Source organism: Eleutherodactylus coqui, chromosome 3, assembly GCF_035609145.1.
Source record: "Eleutherodactylus coqui strain aEleCoq1 chromosome 3, aEleCoq1.hap1, whole genome shotgun sequence".
Classification (NCBI taxonomy): domain Eukaryota; kingdom Metazoa; phylum Chordata; class Amphibia; order Anura; family Eleutherodactylidae; genus Eleutherodactylus; species Eleutherodactylus coqui.
Window position 1 is genome coordinate 301,440,313 of NC_089839.1, and position 10,963 is coordinate 301,451,275.

The following is a 10,963-nucleotide window of genomic DNA, read 5'->3' on the forward strand; positions in this document are numbered from 1 at the left end:
CTGCAGATTCCTCCCACTGTGAAAGTGTGGATGAGGAAGGAAAGAGGTGGTTAGAGAAACGGCGTAAGCTAGGTGCCACTAGGAGAAAGCGAAGGGGGGATTCAAGATCTTCTCCCACCCCGGGCCAAGTACTGGAAGGAGAAGCCTGCTCACCTCCAGTTGGACTTTCCAATAGGTACCGGGCCCTTCAAGACATCTCTTCCTCCTCTGAGGGGAAAGCAAAGGGCAAGGTGCCTGGGGCAAAGAAAGGGTCAACGGGGGCGCTGAGTCGCCTCCTCGTGGAGGCATAGTTCCTTCCGGGGAGGGGGCTACTCTGGAGCCTGGAAACAAGGACGATGGGGTCGGGGGACCCCCTGCTATGGACACATCTGTGTCCAAAAAAAGAAGCAAGGGGCTTTCCTCCGACCCCGAAGAAGCGGGTGTGAGGAAGAAAGCCATCTAATTTAATCACTCATGATGGCGGCACCCACTCCGCTGACTCTGGCATCAATTAACGTTGCCAGCATTAAGTCAGATACGGCTAGATTTGCGGCCTTTGATTTTCTCGGCCGCGTTGAAGCCGACATTTTATTTTTGCAGGAGACCAGGCTGTCTGATTTAGCAGCCGTACATAAGGCAAAAAGGGAGTGGAGGTCAGGCCCTTCCTACTGGTCTCTTGCGGCCGAGCCGTATAGCGGAGTGGCGGTACTTTTTACCGCAGCGGTCGAATGCCGACGAGTAATTGAATTAGAAATGGGAAGGTGTCTGACCTTAGATGTCCTCATGAAGGGACAAGATTTAAGACTTGTCAACATCTACGGTCCCCAGTCAAAAAAGGACAGGAAGAGTCTCTTTATGAGGATCAAGCCCTACCTTTTTACCAGCCGCCAAGTTGTCTTTGGAGGTGACTTTAATACAGTCACAAGAGCCCGCGATAGGGGAGGCTCTGAAGACAGGCGGTTGGCTTTTGATGGCGTCGCACTTAATAGTGTAGCTAGCGAGGCTCGCCTGGTGGATGTCCTCATCAGGCACACCCCAGGCCACGAGGGATTCACCTTTTATAGGGGTCAGAGCAGGTCTAGAATATACAGGTTTTATTAGAAGGAGGAAGCCATCTCTTCACCAGTGTCCGTTGTTGAGGTGGAATTCTCCGTCCACTGTCTGATTTTGTTTTCTCTGAATGTTGTAGAGACCCCCCGGATGGGCAGAGGTTTGTGGAGACTGAATTCATCACTCCTGGAGGAAGCAGAGATAAGACAGTCCTTTGAGGATTTTCTGCAGAGCCAGGTACCATTACTGGATCTCTGTAGCAGTAAGTCAGAGTGGTGGGAGATGTTCAAGAGGAGGGGGGCGAGGTTCTTCTGTTAGCTCTCCAACCTCAGATGCCTGGACAGGTACCGCCTGTACAACGGCCTGAGGAGGAAACTCGAACATCTCGTTTTGACTGGAGGTAGCCGCGAGGAGATCTCCAGAGTGAAATCTTTACTCAAGATGTGCCAGTATGACAGACACGCATCCTTGGTTTTTGAGAGGGATTTCGGGAAGTACCGCTCGCCCGACCCTTACAGAAACTGTAGGATGTCAGTGAATAGTAAAGTGGTCACTGGACTGATTGACAGTACGGGGTCCCTGAATCGATCCAGATCAGGGATTCTGGAGGTCGTCAGATCCTACAACTCGCAACTCTTGGGAAAGAGGGATCTAGATTCGGAAGTGATGTCGGCTTTCCTGGCTGAAACTGTCCCTGAGCTGGGGGTAAACACCTCTCTTGGCGTTTTGACAGAAGAGATCAGAGAAGAGGAAGTTAGACTGGCGATTGATGGGCTCCGGCTCAAAAAGTCGCCAGGTCCGGATGGATTAACATCTGAGTATTATAAGACCTTCAAGGACCTCTTGAGTCCCCTCTTGACGGAGGTATTTAATGAGTGTCTTTCCTCGGGCACTCTGCCAAAGTCAATGAGGAGGTCGGCCTTGATACTTCTGTCAAAGCGTAAAGACTCGAGCCGTATTGAGAACTGGCGTCCCATAGCGCTTCTCAATACGGACAGGAAGGTTCAGGCAAAAGTGCTGTTTAATCGGCTGGTGAAGTTTGCACCCCGGCTCCTCACGGGGGCCCAGCATTGCTCTGTTCCAGGCCGTAGCAGCTTTAGCGCTGTTCTCGGTGTCCGGGAGGCAGTGGAGCAGGGTAGGGCTGGTCACTGGGAGGGGTACTTGCTGTCCTTGGATCAGGCCAAAGCGTTTGATCGGGTTAACCACGAGTACCTCTGGTCTGTTCTTCTGAGGTATGGCCTGCCAGTGGGGTTTGTTGATTGGCTGCGAACATTGTATGCAGGGGCTGAGACTTTCCCGCTGGTGAACGGTTGGCCCGGCCGCCCTTTTGAGGTGGGGTCCGGCGTCCGTCAGGGCTGTCCTCTAAGGCCCCTGTTGTATGCGTTTGCGATAGATCCCTTCCTTAGGAGGGTTGATTGTGGACCTATAGCAGGGGTTGGGATGGACCAGGCAATGCCGGAGGCTACTCTGAGGGCAGTGGTATATGCCGATGATGTGACGCTCTTCGTGTCCTCGAGAGAGAGGAGGTGGAGTTTGTGGTGTCGGAGATGGACCGCTACTCGGAAGCTTCCGGGTCTATGGTCAACTGGGATAAGTGCGAAAGTCTCTGGTTAGGAAGGGGGGATCCTACGTTTGATCTCCCGGACACCCTTTCGGTGCCCCAAACTTCAGCAAAAGTACTTGGCATCAAATTCGGCCAGGGGGATTACCCCATGCAAAATTGGGTGGACAGGCTAGATGGTGCAACTCACAAGGTTAATCAGTGGAAGGGTTGGTCTTTGACCCTTCGGGAAAGAATTAGCCTGATCAAAACTTACCTGCTCCCGTTATTCATCTACCTGGGCAGCGTGTGCATTTTCCAGAGCCTCTCTGGACCCGGGTCTACAACCTGTTCTTCCTAATGTTGTGGGGGAACAGGTTGAACCTGATCAGGAGAGATGTTACATACCGCACGAGGAGACTAGGGGGGTTATCTATGGTCAACCCCGTGGTGTTTCTTGGAAACACCTTTTTTAAGATCAACATAGGCAACTTCTGGCAAGAGAGGGCTCCTCCGTGGGTCTACTGTTGCCGGGGATGGCTTCAGCCTTTCTTCCAGGAATGGGAGACAGGAGGGCGAGTGAAGGACCTTCGCACGCAGCACGGACATCTCCCGGCTTACGCTACCTTGTTTCTGAAGGTGATACGCCGGTGGGGTCTGGGGATGTGGGAGATCAGGACTCTGACGAGGAGGCTCCTCGACAAAAGAGTCCTATTGACCCATTTCCAGAAGCCCCTGGCGCTCAAGGACTGCCCAAGTCGGGACCTGGAGGGAGGGTTACGTTTACTGAATTCAACCTGGGTCCCCTTGAAGTTTTGGGACTTGGCTTGACGCTGCTTTTTACGGGAGACTGTATGTAAGGGGTAACTTGAAGAGCAGGCCTCTGATTGACAGGGGTTGCCCCCGTCAGGAGTGCAGCGACGTGCTGGAAAGCATGGAGCATTTCCTGCTTCAGTGCCCCTTTAATACAGAGGTATACCAACGGGTAGGGGTCTCCATAGGCTGGCGTCAGCTGGCACACCTCTCCTATGCGGAGTGGGCTTATGGAGCCTTCAGAGGTCTTGGTGGCAGGGACCGCTGCACTTTATTTCTAGTTAGCCTAGTGGTCAGGTTCCACATCTGGAGTGCACGGTGTTTAATCTCGACGGAGCTGAAAGTCCTCCCCGTGGATACGGTATGTAGGAACATCCTTGGTGACCTGGTGAAGGTACGTTCTGTGGAGTATGAGAGGCTGGGCACATCTAAGGCTTCTCTCCTATGGAGAGGGCTTGTATTTCGTTAGGGACAGTCTTTTCTTAATTTTCTAGGGGCAGAGTAGGGAGAGAGGAGGGACAGGATAGGGAGAGAGGAGGGATAGGGCAGGGACAGGTTTCCATGAAGGGTCAGACTGAGGGTCAGACTAAGGACAGTCTAGGGCAAATTAGGGAGAGAATAGGGAGACCTTTTTTTAAATTCAAGAGATAGAACATTGTGATGTCTGTGCCCGGCTTATCACCTCCAATCCTGGTGGGGGGCTGTGAGTGCACCATGAAGTTTTTTGTTTTGATTTGGGCAAAATGGAATGAAGTAGGGCTGTAGGAGAGCCGACCTTAGGCTTTCGGGTTATGTATATAGTATATATTAGGTATGTTGGTATTGGAGTGTATTATGGTTTTGTATATATTGTATATTGTATATATTCACATTTTGGGTGGTAGGTAGGTTGGGTGGGGAGTTGGTGGGAGTGGGATTCACGCCTTGAGCCGTAGTCTGGCACGTCCCTAACATTGAACTCTGGGCACGGACTGGTGGAGCGGGCTTGGCCCCCAAGCTGCACTGGGGACCCAAAAAAAAAATATATATATAAAAAAAATAAAGCATATTTTTAGTTAGTTTTTTATGCCAGTTTGGCTCGGTCTTTCTGTTTGAATTTTGTTATTTATGTTGCTATTTCAGTTATTTATGCTGTTTATGTTATTGCTTCCATTTGTTCTGTGTGGGTGCAGTGCGGTACGGCTGGACCTGGAGTTATAGTTTACAGGGTTTTATGTAGTTATAGTTTACACAGTTTTGTATTTTAGGTATATACTTGTATATTGTGTTATATGCTGAGTGTGTATGTGTGTGGGTGTGTACGGCGGGGAGGAAACCCGGATATGGACATTTACTTTGTTTATGGATCATGGACTGTGGGGGAAGGGCCTTATATTGCTTTATATGGTTATTATTGTTACAGTTTGTCTTTGTTGTGTTTTTTTACTTTTATAATAAAAGATCTACAGGATGTAACTCAGGATCAGTACAGGATAAGTAATGTATGTACACAGTGACTCCACCAGCAGAATAGTGAGTGCAGCTCTGGAGTATCATACAGGATATAACTCAGGATCAGTACAGGATAAGTAATGTATGTACACTGTGACTCCACCAGCAGAATAGTGAGTGCAGCTCTGAAGAATAATACAGGATGTAACTCAGGAGCAGTACAGGATAAGTAATGTATGTACACAGTGACTCCACCAGCAGAATAGTGAGTGCAGCTCTGGAGTATAATACAGGATGTAACTCAGGAGCAGTACAGGATAAGTAATGTATGTACACAGTGACTCCACCAGCAGAATAGTGAATGCAGCTCTGAAGTATAATACAGGATGTAACTCTGCATCAGTACAGGATAAGTAATGTATGTACACAGTGACTCCACCAGCAGAATAGTGAGTGCAGCTCTGGAGTATAATACAGGATGTAACTCAGGATCAGTAAAGGATAAGTAATGTATGTACACAGTGACTCTACTAGCAGAATAGTGAGTGCAGCTCTGGAGTATAATACAGGATGTAACTCCGGATCAGTCCAGGATAAGTCATGTATGTAAACAGTGACTCCACCAGCAGAATAGTGAGTACAGCTCTGCAGTATAATACAGGATGTAACTCAGGATCAGTACAGGATAAGTAATAAATGTACGCAGTGACTTTACCAGCAAAATAGTGAGTGCAGCTCAGGTGTATAATGCAGGTTATAATTCAAGATCAGTGCAAGATATATAGTACAATTCGACATTTTATGTACATTATGAGGTTTAAAGATGAACAATTGCTTAAATGAAAATAGTGTTTTAGCTGCTCTTATTTACACTTGGTATTTTGCAGTACGGACGCCGCCCCCGGACACGGTCTCACCTTAGAAGAAATGAGAAAAAGTTTTCAGTACCCACCAATAGACAAGAATGGTAAGTGCCGCGGTCCCTGAACTGTAATAACATAATCACCATGTTGTTCTGCATTGCGAGAGACTGAGAATCTGTACATTTATTTTAAGACAAGTGCAGCGTGTTATTTCTGGCGACGCTTGGACTCTTACCTCCTCAGTTAACCGATTGAAGCAGTCATCCGGAAATTCTGTTTTTAAGACTTAAGAAAGAAGAAATAGATCTACAGTTCATAGCGGTGGAGTCAACGTGGTGAAACTGTTCTCCGCTTCGGATAATAGTCCCTCAAAAAATAATTGTCTGACGAGGCATTTCTCTGCTGAGACCCCGGCAATCACCTAAAATCAGTGGGGATAACACAGCAATAAGTGTTTAGTTGTAATGACCGCACTGGCAGGCGGGGGTGGTGAATCCTGTAGCGGGGATATTCTACTGGTTCGCAAGGTAACGGGACACGGTCCCCTGTACTAGATGATGGGGCAGGAGACATAGGCCTTGGGGGCAGAGGTGCAGGCTCTGAAAGCAGTACCAAAAGTGTCTGCAACCGTGGGCAGGAGAACGGTGAGAAAGCCTTGGCCTGGACAGCTTGAATATCTACCTTCTGAGTAGGAGCACCGGAAACATTACTGGTGGACACCGGTCCGCTCCAAAGTAACTTCTAATTCCCAACGGTGTTCAGCTGGTCATTTCCGGGATACCGAGGGCACGTGGCACGACCAACGCTTTAAACAATGTTAAATACAGACAGTTCCATGAGTGGCTTTCTTCAAGCTTATCTGGTGCAAAATTAGGCTTTAGCAGAATTCACCCCTTAACCGGGGCAAATGTGGCACACAGGTTGTACCTCCTAGTGCAGCAAAGGCAGTCGGACTGGAAGCACACATGTTAGGAAATACCTTACTTGCAGTTGCCAGCACTTGGTTTGCAGAAAAGTCCCAAGATTGGCATTGCAATAGAATGTAGTTCCAGTCACTCGCTGAATGGCCAGAGTCTTCACACCAAAGCCAAATTTCCTTGAGAAGAGGCTATCACATCTTTCTTGCTTGGTACACTAACTTACTTTGAGGATGGAAGCACGTAACACTCCCGGTTGGCCTCCGCAGCTCCACACCTCTGACCAATAGTCAAGATAACAAGATCATGTCTTCGCAGCAGAGACACAGGTTAAAGCATATATTGGGTGAATAGGCAAGAGGAAGTATTTCAAACATTCGACCCACCTTACATAATTTCCTTAGAGTGCCCCCACAGGGAAAATGAAGCATTCCCCAGTTCTCTTTAGAGTCAATGGACCTGCTTCTTCAGATGCTCTTCAGTAAGCTACTCTCTATTGTGGTTGATTGAATAGGGTCCTGAAAGGGGTCACTCCTCTATTAACGCTGAACGACCTGATATGTTATCTTATAAGCCGGATTTATACACCAGACCAAGCCTTCAAAGACATTTTCCTTACAAGAAATGGAAAAACTAAGATATCAATAGGAAAACTGGCTGAGAAAACAGGTTCTTCAGCTATTAGTCTTCCCCATCTTTGATTGAAATGTCTAAAGAGGGGTTCCTACCAGAGATCGACCACATGACGACTATGGAGCCCATGGTGGGAGGGAGCGCAGGACAGAGCTGCACCTCCTGAAACACGGTAATACAATATACTGACTCGCCAAAAGTCCTGGGATAGCAGTATGTAAATAGATGATGACGTGGTGCTACCTCAGGGGACGGCTTGGGAACGCCCACACCTGTATAAGTTGTGAGATGTTATCTTATGAGGTTGAACACTGGCCGGCGCGCTCATGGCAAGGCAACATGAATTACAGGAGTCTGAATTAGACATGACAGTGGGGGACAAACGGATGGGATATGCCATTTCTGAGGTGGTGAGGACATTTAACATTCCCTCATCCACTGTGTCACGTGTGCATCGGGAATACATCATGGAAGGCATTACCACTAACAGCGTAAAGCGCAGTGGCCACCCATGAGGGGTTAATGATCACAGTTGACCACGTCTAGTTAGAATTGTCCGTGAAAAACAGACGAGCAACTCCATATTCAGTGTAGGAGACTCCACACACATATCCCGCAGATCAGTGCAGCGTTGTTTAGCTTCCATGGGATATGGGGGGAAAAAACCCAGGAGAGCACCTGTTATCACCACAGCAAACTCACTTGGGCTCATGAGATAGCTAACTGGAGCCTAGAGGAGTAGCAGCATGTGGTGGTTCAGTGAGTTACGGTACCAGTAGTTTTGGGCTGATGGTAGGTGCCAGTGTGGTGAAGACTCAATGAAACCTTGAACCCCAGTTGCCAACAAGGCACTGTGCAGGTTGGTGGTGGCACCATACTGATGTGGGGTGTTCTGATGGCATGGGTTGGGTCTACTGGTCCGCCTTAACTTGAAATTGACCGATGCCTACTACGTTTCATTGTTGGTGACCATTTGCAGCCCTTCATGGACTTCATGTGGCCCCACAATGATGGGATATTCCAGCTGGATAATGCACCGTGCCATCTGGCCTAAAGTGTCCAGAATTAGTTTAAAGAACATCCTGCAGAGTTCCTATGAATACTGCAGCCTGCACATTCGCCCAACATGAGCCCAAGTGAGCATTCATGGGATGTGGTGGAGAAGTCCACTGAGCTGTGGGCGGCTATGTGGACGGCATGGCTCAACATCCCTCCTGATGTCTTCTGTCCACCTATCGAATGGATGCCATGTTTCAATTTCTGCACTTCGTTGCACTAGAGGGTATCCTGGTCCTACACAATATTAGTTCCTGTCCCATGACTTGTGGCATATCAGTGTATTCACAAACCTATATATATATGACGAAATCCAACTACTGGTTTCACTTTGGACACTGTATTGGTCTGTATGTGCAGTCATGCAACTTATCAATAGTGACACCAATCCAAATCCAATCGGGCAACAGTGTCTTACCTCTTGTCCGCAACCTGGTGCTCAAGCAGGAGGGGAAGGAGAGGAGGGAGATCAATGGAATGTAATTGTTTTTCTTGTAATTTGTTAGAATGCAAACAATTACATTTCCAGTGTTAGTTGATGTTTAATGGCGGTTACGGCTACGCGACTAATCCTCCTTCATGGGAGATCAAGGCTGTCTAACAGAGGACACGTGTCTTGAACGTGACCCATCTCAAAGACAATGCATTTACTTTATTTCTGCTCATTTACCAGGTTATGTGTCTGATCCCATGAGCACCATGAGATTTCATTCTTGCTGCAGGAGCAGCAGTTTCGAAGACAGTAACTGACAGATGGAGCTGTTACTGGCTGTGACGATATCCCGGTAAAAGGGCGAGCACGCCGCCACCTGACAGCCCGGAGGGAAGTGTTTACACGCGACACTCATCTTTTTTTCATTTATGTTGGATAATTCATCTTTTATGGTTTTGTTTTGCTCCTGTTTCATTACAGGATATGGCTGTAAGCTTTTATCAAATGTAACCTGGCAAAAACACTCAAATCTTTTGTATTGTTATCTACCGTGAGCCTGGCGGACTTCCCGCTGAGTTGCTGTTTTCTTAAAGGGAACCTGTCACCAATTATAAGAACCATGAACTAGGCTATGGTGCTTATCGTTTAGCTGATGTGGAGTCCGGGAAGCCTGTTTTCATACTCACCCGGTCCCCCATTCTTGCGGTGTTTCCCGGTCAAGTCAACAGCTTGACTCTATGGAAGGCTGTGCAGGCAGACTGCCATTCATCTCTATGAGGGTGCGCACTACCTTCTGAAAAGAGTCAAGCTTGTTGTGCGCACGCTGACTTCGCAGGAGGACACCGCAGGAACGGGGGGACCGGGTGAGTATGAAAAGAGGCTCCGTGAACTCCATGTTACCTAACTTGGTCTTTATAATTGGTGAGAGATTCCCTTTAAAGTGTAACTATAGCCTAAATTTATTTAAAGCGCCCCTCCGATTTTGGAACAAAATTCTTTCCTTGGATTGGAAAGGGCTATAGTACCTGCAGCTGTTGTTCTCTGCTGTCCCTCCAATCTGCGGGTTCGCAGACCCGTTGTTGGTTGCCCAAGTGCTCGATTCAGTCTTTGGACTGCGTAATCCCCACAATGCATTGGCAGTGTTAGACTACTAATGCACGTTATCTGGTGTCTGATTGGCCAGAGCTACTCATGTGATCAGCACTGGCTAATCAGAGAGCAGTGCACATAAATCTGTTTATGGGAAAGCTGGTGCCAGCCAATATGGCGCCACTTCCACAGAGGTTGTTCCTCTGCTGTCTTAGAGGTGATGGAAACGAGCAGAGGCTCTGGCGCGAACTGGTGGAAGGTGTTGACTTGAAGGAGAGTAAAGTCGATGGTATGGATTAAACGTGTACTTTATTTTGAACCAGCAGGTAACACGTTTCGAGGTTCATAGAGCTCTTCATCAGCTGATACATATATGATTAAATGTCATTTCCTTATGGCATAGGCAGATGTAAACATTGGTGGCCTGCAGGGAGTTTGTGGCCAAGGTAGCAGTGCAAGATTTTACTGTGGACCATGAGGAATTGATGTATAGTATCCAACTGTCTGGTGAAGAGATCTGGGAACCTCGAAATGTGTTACCTACCGGTTCAAAATAAAGTAACCTCTTAATGCATGCCTTCAACTTTACTCTCCTTCAAGTCAACAATAGGTCAAATCAGATCCTCAACTCTTTTCTACCACCTCTAATAACAGCACCCAACGCTCACATGACCTTTGGTTGACCAGCGTACTTGGCTAGAAGCACCTATTCTACATTGCTCTGACATGGTCATCTCGAACACAGTGCATCAATGTGTTCTTCTCACCTTGGGTCTCCCTAAGGCATTGAAAGGCATGCATTTTCGATTTTTCCTTCACACTCGTGAATACGAATTGCGTATTCCGCGAGCAGAAGAAAAATCGCAGCATGCTCTATTTTGGCCCAAAATTCGTGTGAATTCAATGGAGATGTCCGAACCACAACCCATACACGGGTACCACATCATGATTAAGCGACGGTTCCAAAAATACAAAAAAAAAACCGTATTGTGCGTGACCACCTGCAAGCCTCTGCGATCATCCGCACTACAGTTAATGGAGGTATGCAGGAGCACCAGCCGGAATCCACTGCGGAACTATCGCATGTGGAATCCGACTCATTCGTGTGAGCCTGGCCTAAGTGTATGTTTACACATAGTGCATCCAAAACTGAGTCAAC

General features: G+C 47.8%; 1 protein-coding gene across 1 annotated transcript in view; it reads left to right on the top strand.

Annotated features, from left to right (window-relative positions):
* LOC136621924 (serine/threonine-protein kinase TNNI3K) overlaps nucleotides 1-9,924 on the top strand; it is a 328,182-nt gene extending 318,258 nt beyond the window's left edge. The window contains exons 26-27 of the mRNA XM_066597788.1: nucleotides 5,701-5,780; nucleotides 8,956-9,924. Coding sequence (XP_066453885.1) covers nucleotides 5,701-5,780; nucleotides 8,956-9,032 — 157 coding nt within the window. The 3' untranslated portion in view covers nucleotides 9,033-9,924. The remainder of the gene's footprint in view (nucleotides 1-5,700; nucleotides 5,781-8,955) is intronic.
* Nucleotides 9,925-10,963: the final 1,039 nt, after the last annotated feature.